This window comes from Barbus barbus (genome assembly GCF_936440315.1).
Source record: "Barbus barbus genome assembly, chromosome: 30".
NCBI classification, from domain to species: Eukaryota; Metazoa; Chordata; class Actinopteri; order Cypriniformes; family Cyprinidae; genus Barbus; species Barbus barbus.
The window spans coordinates 1,963,467-1,978,701 of record NC_136758.1 but is presented as its reverse complement, the minus strand read 5'-3'; the positions used below and the strand labels follow the sequence as shown (position 1 = coordinate 1,978,701).

General features: G+C 37.9%; 1 protein-coding gene across 1 annotated transcript in view; it reads right to left on the bottom strand.

Moving 5' to 3' along the window:
- Positions 1–301: 301 nt before the first annotated feature.
- Positions 302–15,235, bottom strand: part of LOC306850218 (transforming growth factor beta-3 proprotein-like) — a 36,365-nt gene continuing 21,431 nt past the window's right edge. Inside the window, exons 3-7 of the mRNA XM_079385727.1 lie at positions 13,947–14,076; positions 10,403–10,510; positions 7,184–7,355; positions 3,872–4,025; positions 302–1,150 (exon numbers count right to left, since the gene is read on the bottom strand). Coding sequence (XP_079241853.1) covers positions 992–1,150; positions 3,872–4,025; positions 7,184–7,355; positions 10,403–10,510; positions 13,947–14,076 — 723 coding nt within the window. The 3' untranslated portion in view covers positions 302–991. The remainder of the gene's footprint in view (positions 1,151–3,871; positions 4,026–7,183; positions 7,356–10,402; positions 10,511–13,946; positions 14,077–15,235) is intronic.

Genomic DNA, 15,235 nt, shown 5'->3' with positions numbered 1-15,235 from the left:
CCATTGTGTTGGTGTATAGAGCCAAAAATGTTAGAATTGTGTCGATGTCCCAATATTTATAGACCTGACTGTATTTACATATTCAATATATTTATATATAATATAAGAATATAAATTAATATACATGTAAATCTTTTCAAAATCTATACAGTATGTGTGTGTATTTACATATACATAATACATAAAAACAGTACACATGCATCGCTTGACAGCACAAAAAAAAAAAAATACTGTTAAAGCAAGCTATGCAATCTGCGTCGAGATGATGTGGCTTCTCTGAAACTCATGACAAACTCTTTTTGTCCAAGTCTGTTTAATTAAAAAAGTGTTTTCAGGAGTAATAGCAGTAAAAACATTAGCAGTTTGTGATCTAAAAGTTCATGTGTCGGCATACGTCGTTTCAAAACGTCAGCTTCATTGAAGAACTATAAAAATCCCTAAAACTTCTGCCGAGCGACAGAGGTAAACATAAGTCAAAACACATTTTCTCAAAAGATTTCTTTCCAGCATGTTTGTATTAACATTAACACCATCGCGTTAGACGAACGGTGTCGATTACACACTACAACGTTCAGTCTGGAAAATTCCGTGCTCAAATGAGTTATACAAAAACACAAGGGTCGGCGCTCTCGATCCAGCACGCGTGGGCGATGTCGTCCTCAGTGAAGATGCTTCTGTGGATCTTACGAAGGTCAGAGTTCACAAATGGCCGTGAGGTTCGCCGTTAAAAGAGCTGACCAAAAAATACACATTATAACTGGACAAGTCACTTCAAACGTCAAACTAGAAGTCCGAGGGATCGTAGGGCAGCGTAGTCGTCTTCGAACGCAACTTTCTAGTGCTTAGAGAAGCCTCTGGCTTCCAGGTTGGATGTGGGTGAGAAGGATGTACGGAGGTATTCATTTAGAGTCCAGTTCCTGGCACGCACCCTTCCAGTTGGCCCTCGAGCGCCAGAACCTGCGTCGGGCTCAGTGCCGGGGTCTCGGGCCCCTCAGCTGCACTTGCAGGATTTGACGATCATGTTGGAGAGCTGCTCCACTTTAGGCGTTCGGCCCACGTAGTAGAGGATGGTGAGCGGCTCGAGGTCTTGAGGAACGCAGCAGGGGGAAGCGGACGCCTCAGGGTTCAGCGTGTTGTACAGGCTCAGCAGCTGCCGAGAAACCAGGAGACACATTGTAATGCATTGTCCATATAGAGACGGAGCGCATTTAGGCCACGTCCACACCCGGGGGAGGGTGGGGGGGCAATCCAAAGCTCTCCATTGACTTTGTATTGCGGGAAGCCACCTCTTTGTCATTTCTGACTTGTATTAAAAAACAGTGCAATGTCTAAAAGCTGCTGTGTGACGAGGTGTACAGCAAACAAGCTAAAAAACCCAGAACTACGTTTTTATAAGCTGTCGACCCAAAAAAAATTAGCGTTTAAGGACACAAATAGTTGTAGATGTCGGGGTATTTCATGTTGGGCCATTCATTTTGGATCATTTCGCCAACAAAAGGAAGACTGACATAAACCAGTAAACTTTAGTTTCTCAATATATCTCCTCTTCTCAGGTTCACACAGGGTGGTGAAATAATCCTTTGACATGGTTAAAAATAATAAATGGTTCCTGTCGCCGATTACGTTTCCCTCCAGTGGGTGTAGTTCTCAGAGCAATATAACACATTGCTCTGTATTTTTGTGTCCTTAAACGCTCGTTTTTTCGGTCGACAGCTTATAAAAAAGTGGTTCTGGGTTTTTTAGCTTGTTTACTGTACACCTCGTCACACAGCAGCTTTTAGACATTGCTCTGTTTTTGTTATAAGTCAGAAATGACAAGGAGGCAGCTTCCTGTAATACAAAGTCAATGGAGAGCGTTGGATTGTTTCCCCGCCCCGGTGGGCATGGTTTTCAGAATATGACGCGTGTCGCTCTGTCTCTATACCCACACTTGAAGTCGTTGCACTTGACCACTTGACTACTCAAATGACGAATTTCCTGTATTTGGCCCAAGTGTCCATGTGAGGATGAAGACCACAAGTGTGTAGAACTTTTCATTACCTGATGGGACACACTTATAAAAAATGTAAGGGTTTACATAGCTTTATTTTTATTTTAAATACTTTGCATTTTAAAATCAGCTTCTATATGTCTGTTCAGTAATTCCTATAACATGACACAATTTAATTTGTGGTGCTTCTAATTAAGTGATAAAAAGCAGCTGCAAATGTTGTACAAAATAAATATCACCACTACTCATCTTTGCACCAATAAAACGTGCAACATTTTGTTTTTCTAACAAACTATATAATATCTAATTACCCTATTATATTCATATTTAACTTACATTGGAAAAGTTTCTGTGACCTCTCGCGAGATCTTGGCCAAAAAGTCTCACGAGTTATTTCCAGAACATAATGCATGATGGGATACACTAAGCGCTCCGGAGTGGATTTAGTGTGCATTAAAGTTTTGAAGACTTGGGACAGTCTTGTGCACTTACTCGACTGCAAGACTGCAAGTGTGGGTATTTGGACAAGAGGTTAATCAAGTCACATTTGCTTCTATAGCACTTTATACAATACAGATTGTTTCAAAGCAGCTTCACAGTAATAAACAGCAAAATAACTTGATAATGCAGTGTAAAATTCATCAATAATGAAACATTCAAGTGAAGCAGCCCAGCAGAAGACAGTAGCGTCAATGTGAAATTTTGTTAACATTCTGATGCCACCAAATCGGCTATATTACTGAATAATAGTCATTAATTAATATTCAAATGAATAATTTACTCACTCTCGTGCCGTTCTAAACCTGTATGACATTCTTACATGGAACACAAAAGATTGATCACGCACATTAGTTTTTACTGAAACAACTAAATCAAAATTAAAGTTTTTATTTAGCTGAAAACCGAAAGTGGAAATAATGTTTTGGTAATTCAGTTTGGGTGATTGAACTCTATGCTTTCATGTCCACATGTAATATACCAGTCATAGTAAAGTTCTTTGGCAACAATGATTCACATTGATATTTGATATTTCAGATAAACCAGTTCTACACATTGCAAGTCTAGCATCATTTTTGTTATGTTGAAGTGCACAAAATAAATGGTCACAATCAAAATGTGCCATCAGAGAAGCTGTTTTCAGACTCCAAGAACTATTTTTAAACTTGAAACTACTAATTCATCTTTTTGTTGCTGTTTCAAACAATTATTTTTAGTTTTTGGTTGCTGAAATTTTGGTGCATCACATGCTCATGCCTCCATTTTCAATACAATGAGTGTAAATAGAGACAGACAGAGTCAAGAATCTGAAAAGAACCATAAAAAATAGTCCATATGATTTGTATTTAATCTGAAGCCTTCTTAAGTCCTGTGGTGATGCTTGTGAGGGACAGACTAAAATGTAAGGTCTAAAATGATCAGTGACACAGTGGTAATGGTAGTATATAATGTTGCTCTCAAATCGCATTTGATTTTTCTTAAATCTTAGGATGGCTGTGATCAGATACGAGTGGTACTTGGCATCATTGACCTCTCGTCTGATGTGATGTGTCTTGAAGCACCACATTTGTATGCAAACACTAAGTGGAAGATTTTCAAAGAATAACGGCTGTTTCTCACACAAAGCATCATGTGACTTAAGACGACAGTGTCTTGATCAGGTGGTCCTGGTCTCAAGATATCTTGGTCTGAGACTCAAGGATTTAGTCTTTAGCCTAAACCCTGATGTTTACGGTGCATTTTTTAACATTTCTTTCTATTTAATTTGTTGTATTGCAAAGAGCAGCTTGGACATTCTTCAGACAGTCTCCTTTTTTCCATGAAAGAAAGTCACACGGGTTAAAGCGACATGAAGGTTAGTAAAGGTGTGAAGGAGACTCTCACCGAGCTGTGCGTGGTGTCAGCGCTGCGGAGGTATGGGCACGGCCCGGAGCAGAAGTTGGCATGATACCCTTTCGGCTCGTGGATCCACCTCCAGCCCAGATCCTGCCGGAAGTCAATGTACAGCGGCCGAACGCAGCAGTTCTCCTCGTAGTTTCTGAAAGCATAAGGAAAGCCGTCACTTTCTCCACCTGCCCGTTCACATCCTCACGCTCTTTGGCTCCTGGCGTGGATTCTGCATTCATTCAGAGATGTTTCCATGCACTTTTCACTTGGATGTTTCTGAGACTTCTATTTCGGTTCTGTATGGCCTTATAAACATGTCAGACTGTCCTTTGAGGCTCAGAAATTCCACTGTAAGGTGTGTCATTTTTTCCCTCCTGGATTCGACCCAGGTGTGGAGTGCTAACAGAGAGCCACACACTATGGAGCCAGTGCACTACATAGCATACTGGGACAAATCTGAACTTGCAAGCTCTTGCAGAACCTCCCAGACGCTTCGAGCCGTCAGGTGCCAATTAAAAAGTTCATTCTTAAGGGGAAAATCTCTCTAGACACATGAGTTAAGCTGCTGCTTACTGCAACGTGAAGCAGGGATGAGAATACGGATTTCAAAGGTCCTGCCATCTTTGAGAAGAAAGCAGATCAAATTCACCTTGCATTCCTACCTACAGATTAACATTTACGTTAATGCATTTGGCAGATGCTTTCATCCAAATAACGCTTTTCATAGTTTATCAATGCATGCATTCCCTGGGAATCAAACCAACGACCAGAGCTTCAGATTCGCAATGTCTGGATCAGTACACACATTTCTTCATAAATTATGTTTTGATTTTTACAATGTACAAAGTGCTGCAGTGATTCATTTAGTGAGTATTTTTGTAGGCCAGCCCACAAGTTGGCATCAACCTGGTTCCCTCCACAAAAACCCATGAGGATTGTTCCATTGGCTTTTGGACTATTGCAGAAAATAAGATCTGAGACGAACCACTTTTAAGAATTTGAATTTGAATTTTGAAGCCTCAATAATACCAGAAGTGAAAAGCTAAACCTAGGCTATAAATAAACTACTCTATGGGTCGGTCACATGACTTTGCATCACCACCATTAAGGTCACTGCACACTGAGTCCGAAATTTTCGCACGTTAAAAAATAAATACGACCTCACGTTGTCAATCACGTTTACAAACTGCCTCCGAAACTTTTGTCCGTCAAAACAAATTCAGATCAGGTTCGATTTTCTGCGTTTTCGCATCCGTAGCATGCATTTTAATAGGAAAGGATGGGGAATACGAAAAAACGGAAAAATAATGTGCAATGACCTTAACTCTTTAGTCTTTATTTAAAAAAAAATTCCTGATAGTTTCAGTTAGAATGGTTTGCAAGAGCGAGATTATAAACATATTGAGGCTGTGAAAGTGACTACAGATTAGATGAGATTACCTGTTCAAGTGACACCACCAGCATCCCACTGTTGTCTCATTTAGACACTTATTAGTATCTGCCTTTTCAAGACAAGTAAAAGCTTTCAAAATATTTTGGGAATATCTTTAGCTTGGGTTCATCACTTTTTTCAGACATTTAACCAAAAACCCATTGACTTCAAGACTATGGAACCAAAAGTGCTCAAATGTTTCTGGTTTGTCTTACAAAAATGCATCATCCCCGCTGCACTCTATTCTATGTGAAATTGATCCAAAATGAGGTCTGAAGGCAGAATAAGTAAGTTATCTAGCTTTTGTAACAACCTTCATGTCACGGTAGCTAAGCTAAGTGACTAATCATCTAAATCCTACATTTACTCCAACCTTGATCAAACTCGCCTGCCTGTGACTTTCTAGGAATCCTAAAGGCCTTGTTTAGCTTGTTCAGGTGGGTTTGATCAGGGTTGGAGCTAAACTCTGCAGAAAAGTGGACTTTGTGGGCCAGAGTTGAGAACCCCTGATCAAAATAATGGTTTCACTTATGTACATCCAATGCAGTTGGGCCTTCAATGTAATTATTTCACAAAATCAGCTAATTGTTTGTTTGTTGAGAAAGTCAAATGCCTACTAGTGCGTATGTTGGTGCCAAGCGGCAACCTTCCGGTCTCTCTCTTGAAACAACATGGAAATGACTTAAACTGCAATTCATCGACTGGACACTAGAGGGGACCCATAGATCCCCCATGGAAAAATGCCCAACTTTGCAGCAGAGAAAAAAAAAATGTTTACAGCCTGGTACAAAAAGTGGTTTTGCTCTGTATAGCTAATTTTACCCTTCATGACAACTGTGAGGAGTTATTTTTTTTTATATAACTGATCCGTTTAAATTATATTAAGCCGTAAATTTCTACATAATTAAGGGCGTGGCCACTTGAGTGACAGGTGGATTGCTGCTGCTCATTTTTGATTATCTGGGAGTGACGCGCGGTGACATGCTCCCAAGTTGGCGACGGCCGGCTCCGTCCACATTGGGCTTTAAAAAATTATCTTCAGAATCCTACGGGTGACGTCACGGACACTACGTCCATGTTTTTATACAGTCTATGGTTGCTGCTGTCTTCTTAGATCTATAGAAGGTATTTGACACAGTTGACCACCAGGTTCTTTTTAGCTAAATTAACAATGGTTTGGATAAAATCATATCTTTCAAATAGTCAACAATGTGTGTATATTGATGATACGAAATTAGCTTACCTTGATTGGCCCAAGGGGGTTCCACAAGGCTCTATCTTGGGACCTATTTTATTTTTACTTTATATTAATGGTTTACTTGGAGTACGTGAAAATGTAAATCTTCAGATGTATGCAGATGATGTAGTCATTTTTACCCATGCAAATAATTGTGAGGAAGCGACGATTACCTAGACTTCTTTTATGACAAATGTTTAGCATTGCTTACCAAATCAGGTTCACTATTGAACACAAAAAAACACTTATCATACTTTTAAAAATCACTGTAGAAAGTGGCTTATTACAAATGAATTGTGTAACCATTTAACCTGAAATTTTAAATGATGTGTTTGGGGTTTTTTGTTTTCTATGTGACGTTTGCATGTATATTTGAGGACATGTTTTTGTGTGCACCTGCCTAGGGACTGTGGATGTAAATTAGCAACATTGCTATAATCCGGCTTGTTTACATTCTGTAATTTTTTACACAAATATTCGTTTACATGCATTGTCCCTATCAAATAAATCCGCAAACAATCAATAAACCCCTGTGATGCATTTAATTGTCTAGGTAGGCAGCTCAGTAAGTTTTGGAATAGGGCTACAGTTGCAGTTTCAGTCAGCTTAATTTTTATTAGTATGTTGAAGAAATGCTTACGAGAAGCAGTAGTTGGTGTCCAGCGCGCGTTTGCGTCGTCTAGAGGTGGGCAGCACGTCCAGCCGGTGTGGCGGCAGCATCATCAGGATCAGATGAGGGAGAAGCTGCTCCTTCTGCTTCTTTAGTCGACCCAAATCCCAGCGGTTCTGCTCCTCGTACTCGCTTTCCATCCCTGAAGACACAGCAGAAGCGCAGTCAAACAAACTGACAGACAGGCTCAAATTAGAAACCTTAAAGCTGACTCGGGAATAATAATTAGGAGACCATTTTCACCCTAATACAATCTGATGTTCATCAGACTGTTGAACACTGTTGGAAAGACTTTGATGTCCAATTCAGTTCAGATCAATTCCAACGTGACAGCTGTCAGATGAGGAATACGAAACTACATTTTTTTATATTAATAAACGCAAACAGTGAGATTTACTCACTATGACCCACGCATGAGGATCTTCTTTGTGATGTCATTTCAAGTTCTATGTTTTCTTGTTGCACGACTTGCATAAAATGCCTTGCACGTTGGTGAAGCCACACTGACTTTTGATTTGGACCATGAGTTTGTTGCTTTTTTTGCCTGTTTGAGGTACAAGAAGTCTTTTAATGAGACTTTTTATCTTTACAATCTCAAATTGAATTTTAAAGGGATAGTTCACCCAGAAATGAAAATGTGATATTTATCTGCTTACTCCAAGGGCATCCAAGATGTAGGTGACTTTGTTTCTTCAGTAGAACACAAACGAAGATTTTTAACTCAAAGCATTGCAGTCTGTCAGTCATATAATGGCAGTCAATGGGACTCACAGCTTTGAGAGAGAAAAAAACATACACAGACAAAACCAAATTAAACCCTGTGGCTCGTGAGGTCTAAAGACACAAAACGATCGGTCTGTGCAAGAAACTGAGCGGTATTTATATAGTTTTTTTTACCTCTGATCCACCACCTTGACCAACTGTCCTGAGCTCATTCACACAACAGCCGGCACGTGACGTGTCGTCGTCTTCTTCTTGCTTTACAGTGGATCGCAGCATTACTGCCACCTATCTCTCAGATGTACCATTGACACTCCTAATTGAGATTGTATATAGAGTGTCAATGGTCCATTTGAGAGATAGGTGGCAGTAATGCACTTATAAGTCTGCAATCCGCCGTAAAGCAAGAAGAAGAAGAAGAAGACGCATCACGCGTCGGCTGCTGTGAACGCGCTCAGAACAGTTGGACAGTGTGGCGGATCAGAGATAAAAAACTATATAAATACTGTTTAGTTTCTTGCACAGACCGATCGTTTCGTGTCTTTAGACCTCAATGTATCGTCACGAGTCGCAGGGTTTAATTTGGTTTTATCTGTGTATGTTTTTTTTCTCTCAAAGCCGTGAGTCCCATTGACTGCAATTAAATGACTGACTGCAACGGTTTGAGTTAAAAATCTTTGTTTGTGTTCTACTACGGAAACAAAGTCACCTACATCTTGGATGCCTTTGGGGTAAGCACATAAACATCAAATTTAAATTTTTAGGTGAACTATCCCTTTAATGTCCGTTTGTATGAAATGCACTTTTATTTATGCAGAATGCGTATTTATAACCAGATTGGCCCAGCTGCAAAAAGAGACATTATTGAAACAATATAGTCTCTAATAAATAAATGAGGTGGCATCATCATGCTTACTTCAAAGCACTCAAGCACATCATTTCACAGAACGTGTGATTTGTACTGCACACATTAAACAGAAAGAGCTTCCGCCAAACAAAACCAATCTTTACGCAATTTCTCAGTGCGCTCAGGTTTCTAGCCGTGATACAGCGAGCTCTTCGGGGGACTATACTCTCGTTCCACCGTAATAATCAAGGAACTTTGCTGCCATGCCATGGGTGCAGCGGGCGTGATGATATTTAAGGCACTCTGTAATATCAGCAGCAAAGTTCCTTGATTATTACGCCGGAATGAGAGTATAGTCCCTAGCCATATCGGCCTAGAAAATCGCAACTTTTCATTTTCGGTCAGTCTTAGTACATGATGTAACTACAGAAGGGTCAAGCTTTAAATAGGAAAATTATTAAAACTCTTTGGTCATTTTTGATGACCAAATGCTAATGGTCTAATCCGATTCAATGATCTATGCTAAGCTAAGCTAAAGGTGCTACCGCCAGACCCGGAGATCGGCTGAATGGATCCAAAAACTGTAAAACTCAACTGTTTAAATCTAGGGGAGTTGTAAAATGAGCCTACTTTAACATATTTAATTATTGCAGGTTTGTATAATAGTCAGAGTTTGCATTTGACTGTTTTTATTGATTTTGAGGAAGACTGAATGTGTTTTAGTGCAGGTGAGATGAGTAAGATCATGTTGATATTTAGTCTAGAACTACAGTAAGATCATGTTCACACACAACACACTGCACTTACTCCTGATTTCTCTTAACATGGCAACGCCAGAGCTGTCACTTAATACATGAGAAACACAGGAACTGGAGTTAATTATTTGAAGAAGTAGCTCAGACATTTTCTTGTAAATTAAAAAGTGATGCATTACTTTACTAGTTACTTGAAAAAGTAATCTGATTACATAACTTGTGCTACACTGTCTTTACACAGAAAACACTTTTCAAGAACTAAAACAAATCACTTGTTGAGACTACAACACGCTTCTTTCAGATCCTGTGAAGTCACAATGTCACTTTGACTCATTAATTTAAATATCTCCACCCACAGAATACGCAAAAAAAGGGGACAAGGCCTGGTTGAGCTGCGCTACAGACCATAGGGGAAAAACTCTGAAACATCCAATAAAATCTGTTCTCTACAGTCCCCTTGTTCATAAACATTCTCAGGTTCTGAATCGGACTCAAATTGATATGGCAAAATTGGCGCCATTGTTAATATTTTCAGATGAAACTCGCAGTTATTGTAAGGGGTGTGACATTTCCGGAATACGCTCTAAGCGGTTCACCAATCACAACACACGATACAGGAATTAACAGCATTTTTTATTATTTTTTTAGACCGACTGGGAAGAGAGTTGCAGCAATAATGTAAAATATGTGAAAAATAATGTTTTTTTATGGAATAATCAAGCATGAAAACTTATTCTAGTACACTTCAAAAACTGAATCAAGGTTTTGTAAAAGGGCAAAATAGGACTGCTTTAGAAAAAAAAAATCTATTAGATAGATGTTGCATGTTGGATATGTTTGGTTTCAGCATTGGTTTTCTTCACTCACCTTTGAATTTGACCTCCAACACCTCATTGATGTGCTCAACGATGTCTCCGTTGGGGCTGAACGTGTGGCACGGGCAGTGAACGCTGACCTCCAGGCCGAGGTTGGTCTCTGAGCAGTGGGACAACACAGATTTGGGATACGGTTTCTCCACAAACATCTCATTCCAGTTTCTGTGTGTGTTTGGATATTCACAGCCTAAACAGCATCTTTGAGCAAATGCTACTCACAGTATTTTAGCCCACATGAGACACTGGCCAAATTATTTGAATAAAAACTACTTCTGCATTACTGAACACTGTTAAAGTAATGGTAATCTGCAAGATTTGGGCTCTTCATAAGGAGCAGGAACTCTCAGGCCAATTACCTTTCTGAAGGTTTCTGAAATTTTTTAACATGTTTTATCAAATTGTCATTATATTTCATAACTCATGCAAACTCATCTTTGGTCATTCATTGCATAGATTTTCCAGGTAACTCCAGTGATTCCTACACAGATTGAATATTTGGTGACTCTAGTGATTCAATGATAAGATTTTCCAATGATTCTTCCTTTTATATATGGCAGTGCATAGCAGTAGTAGAGTGTTTGGTGCAGTTTATCTCATTACAACACATGAAGCTGTCTCTGTGTGGTCAGAATCACTCATCACAACTCAACTCTGGGATTTTTTCACATTTGTACTTACACTGCCAATATTCTCACTAATTATAGTGACAGCTGTAAATTCATACACACACTGGAAGACCACATACAGTGAAAAACACTGATATGATTATCATTTTAATTAGGGACAGGGCTTGACGCTTACCTTTTCCCCAAGGAGCACATGTGCTCCTAAGTCAAAAAATTTAGGAGCGCATTAAAAACATTTAGGGGCGCAATGCAAATTTTTCTAATGAGGTGTTTTAGCTTAATAAGGGGATACAAAGAGACATTTACAAGCACAATAATTTAATTTATCAGAATACAGAAAGTACACAAGGTTTTTAAATAATTTTACTTCAGACACTATTTAATAGGCTAATTATGTAATTAGTTATAATCCTATTAAACTGTGTCGGTATAAAATTTTCACAATCATTGAAGCTTTTGTCATGGTATATGTTTTTGTTTTTAAATCACAATATATAATTTCTAAGTGAAAAAAAGTGTTGTCGTCCTAACAGGTTAAATAACTTTATTAAAGATAACTTACTAAAAGACTTTCATAAAAAATACATAAAAATATAAAGTAAACAAGTGTTTCAAGATTAGAGTGCAAAAGATTGTTCAAATGAACGAAAGAACAATAGGTAAGTAAGGTCCCATTTGTTAACATTAGTTAAAGCAGGTTAACATTAACTAAAAATGTGCAATAGCTAATTGTTGCAGTAGTTAATATTCTTATTAATGTTGATTAATAAAAAATACAACTATGTTAGTTAATGTTAGCTCCATTGAATTATATTAAGACAACTTTTGATTTTATAATGTATTATTAAAAGTTGAAATTAAGATAGCATTATTAATAAATGCAGTCATTGTTTTTTTCATGTTAACTAATGGAACTTGTGTTACTGAACAATAATAACGAATCAGTCGTTGATATATAGATAGGCCCACTGTTCTCTATTATAGATCAGTGGATGGGCCATGTTTTAGCTTAGAAAACATGTTTGAAAATAAATAGCTCATTAAGTCTTTAAGTAAGAATGATTTGATGCTATTGTGAAGACTAAAGCGAATATAAATATCTAAATAACTGTGAGTGTGAAACATTATTTACACAGTTTTAGGAAAGTAGCGCAGCTGATTTGTTTACTGGGTTACCGGGGTAACGGCAGCGGCAGCGCCCTCTAGTGGCGAATGTGCGTCATTCAGCGCGTCTTCACTTTAACTCGCTCCGCTTTTCTTCTCATCTGTGCTCAAGTAATCATATGAGGCTGCATCGCAATTTTTCCATAAATAGAATAAATTAATACGTTTGTTATAGGCTACTGTATAAGTTAGGCTGTTTTGTATTCGCACTTGTGCTCCTAAATACATTTTCCAGTTCGCACACATCTATTTTTAGTCGCAAATGCGAGTGAAATGCTCGCACTGTCGAGCCCTGATTAGGGATGCACGATATTTATCGGACCGATAAATTATCGACCGATATGAGAAAAAATTACATCCAAAAATATTTTTAAAACAGGCGCTTTTACATTTGGTTTTGAAACTCTTCTCCCCTCGTCTTGTCTTTTTCACCTCACTCTTCTCAGTCAGCTCGACTCTCTCCTCAGGTGATAAATGAAATCTGATCTGTGATGCACGACTGTCGTTCGCTCACAAAAATGATCCGAAAGACATGCCTTACAGACATGATAAATATACCTAAAGAAAGCTTTAAATTGCTACTTAACGAAATAAATAAAAACAAAAACAATTTAATACAATCGTTATCCATGAAGATGCACTTCTCTCTAAAGGCGCGTCTAACCAGGAGATGGCGAATCCTTACTATTTCCCGCGGACACATTCATGGTAATTACTTTTGCTGGGGCTTTTGCTTTATTGGTGTATTTGAAGCAGAACTCTTCATCTGTGCTGACGGCTCGCTGCTGCTGCGGGACACTAAACACCGTAGAGTCGCTCTTGACAGTCGCGGCAATTTTTTTCATCAATAATTGATGGATGTCTAAAATATAAAGATAAGGAGAAGCCTAAAACAGGCCCAAGGCCTACATTACTGTAATGCATTACTTTTGTAACGCCTTACTCCCAACACTGCTTAAAGACTATATAACTTTCTCATCCTCGTGCACTAAAAACGTTGAATACATGCATGAAATATTTGAATATAAATTTGTTGTTAATGAGTTGTTAATTGCAGATAAACCATAGTTCTGTCATAATTCTGTTAAACCATTTCTGTTACAAAGTATTGTGGTGCCTTACACAAAAAATAAAAAACATTTGAAGAGTCAGGACTGATGTTTGCTATAGTTAGGCCAGAGCTACTAAAATATCAGTTTAATCAGTGAATCTTAGATTTTGTATTCTCCTGGGTGCACAAACTGCAGATTATATGAAAATTATAATATAAAAATAGGAATTTATCGGTATCGACCATGAGAAGGACTTAATTATCGGTTATCGTATCGGTTAAAATTTTTCATATCGTGCATCCCTAATTTTAATGGACAGTGTGTGTCATTCAGACATATTCATCCTCAATGTTAAAAAAAAAAGTATTACTGGAGTATGTTTTTACAAGTAAGAATTATTTCAGTCTTTCTACTTTTTTGTACCTATTTGTGAAATTTACACATTTCTGAGTGAAAACTGTTTCTAAGTAAAACTAACACCAATGTTTTTTTTTGTTTTTTTTAGCACAGCTATTGACAACAACAATTTCCAACAACAATCTAAAGTACCTGATGCAAACCAAAATGTGTTACATTTACATAACAAAGCACAGGTATCTGATTCAATGTCTGCATACATTAGTTCATATATTAACAGGACTGACCTCTGTACCTTTATGTAATGTGTAATAGCGTTTGATAAAGGTTGACTTACCTCTGTACATGAGCCACTCCCGCACAGTCTCAGTGACGTCAAAGGAAACCCACTCCGGCGTTCCTTTAGTCAGAACGTTCTTGCCGACTATGTAACGCTGCTTAGCAATGTGCTCATCGGGACGAAGAATCTACCAACAGACACGCAATATGCGAGTTTAAAACTGACATTATATGCCATCAGCATTAGCAAACAACTTTAAAGGGTTAGTTCACCCAAAAATTCTGTCAGTAATTACTCACCCTAATGTCGCTCTAAACCCGTAAGACCTTTGTTAGTCTTCGGAACACAAATTAAGCTATTTTAGATTAAATCTGAGAGCTCTCCGCCCCTCCCATAGACAGCAACACAACTGAAATGTTCCCAGACCCAGAAACATAGCAAGGACATTGATAAAACGTAATCAACGTTGATTATGTTCAGGAGAAAGCGCGCACATGCGTCGTGGTACTCTCCAAAATGGCGGAAGACGTTAACTCATGGAGAAGAATTGTTGAATAAATTGTTGTTTTTTGGGGGGTTTTTTGTGCACAAAAAGTATTCTTGTAGCTTCGCAAAATTGAAATTGAGCCACTGATGTCACATGGACTGTTTTATTGATGTCCTTACTACATTCCTGGGCCTGGGAACTAGACATGTGCCGGTATTCGGTAATGCGATATATCACGATAATGAATATGTCATTATATATATGTCAATATATCATGGGCACGGATGTGAAGCGCATGGCGGAGCTATTCATTTTCAAACTTTTTTTTTAACATTTTAATCTGGACTACAACATGCCCTTGATATTGTTTGAAAGTGTTTTGATTCTTTATTGTTCAAAGCCCACTTTACATTACGGCTTCATTAGTTAACATAAACTGCCAATGAAAAAGTCTTCTAAACATTCATTAATCGTAGGTAATTCCAATATTTAATGACACGTTGGTAAAATCAAAATCTGCAACTGTGTTATTTAATGAGCTAACATGAACTAAGAGTTGTATTTTTAACACATTAACTTCTATAGCAAATGTAGCTATTGCTCATTGTGAATGTAATGCATTAACTAAGGTTAACTAATGAGATCTTATTGTAAAGTGATACCTATTGGTCTTTATAATTCTTTTGCACTTTAATATGTGTACAAATTTGTAACTTTATACATTTTTTGTGTATTGCTTTATTGCAGGCCTATTTAACTGTTCAGTTATTTTTGTTATAAGAAAAAAGTTATTAAACATGTTATAATTTATTATATAGTCATCACTTTTTTGCAACTAAATTTTAATATTGTGATAATA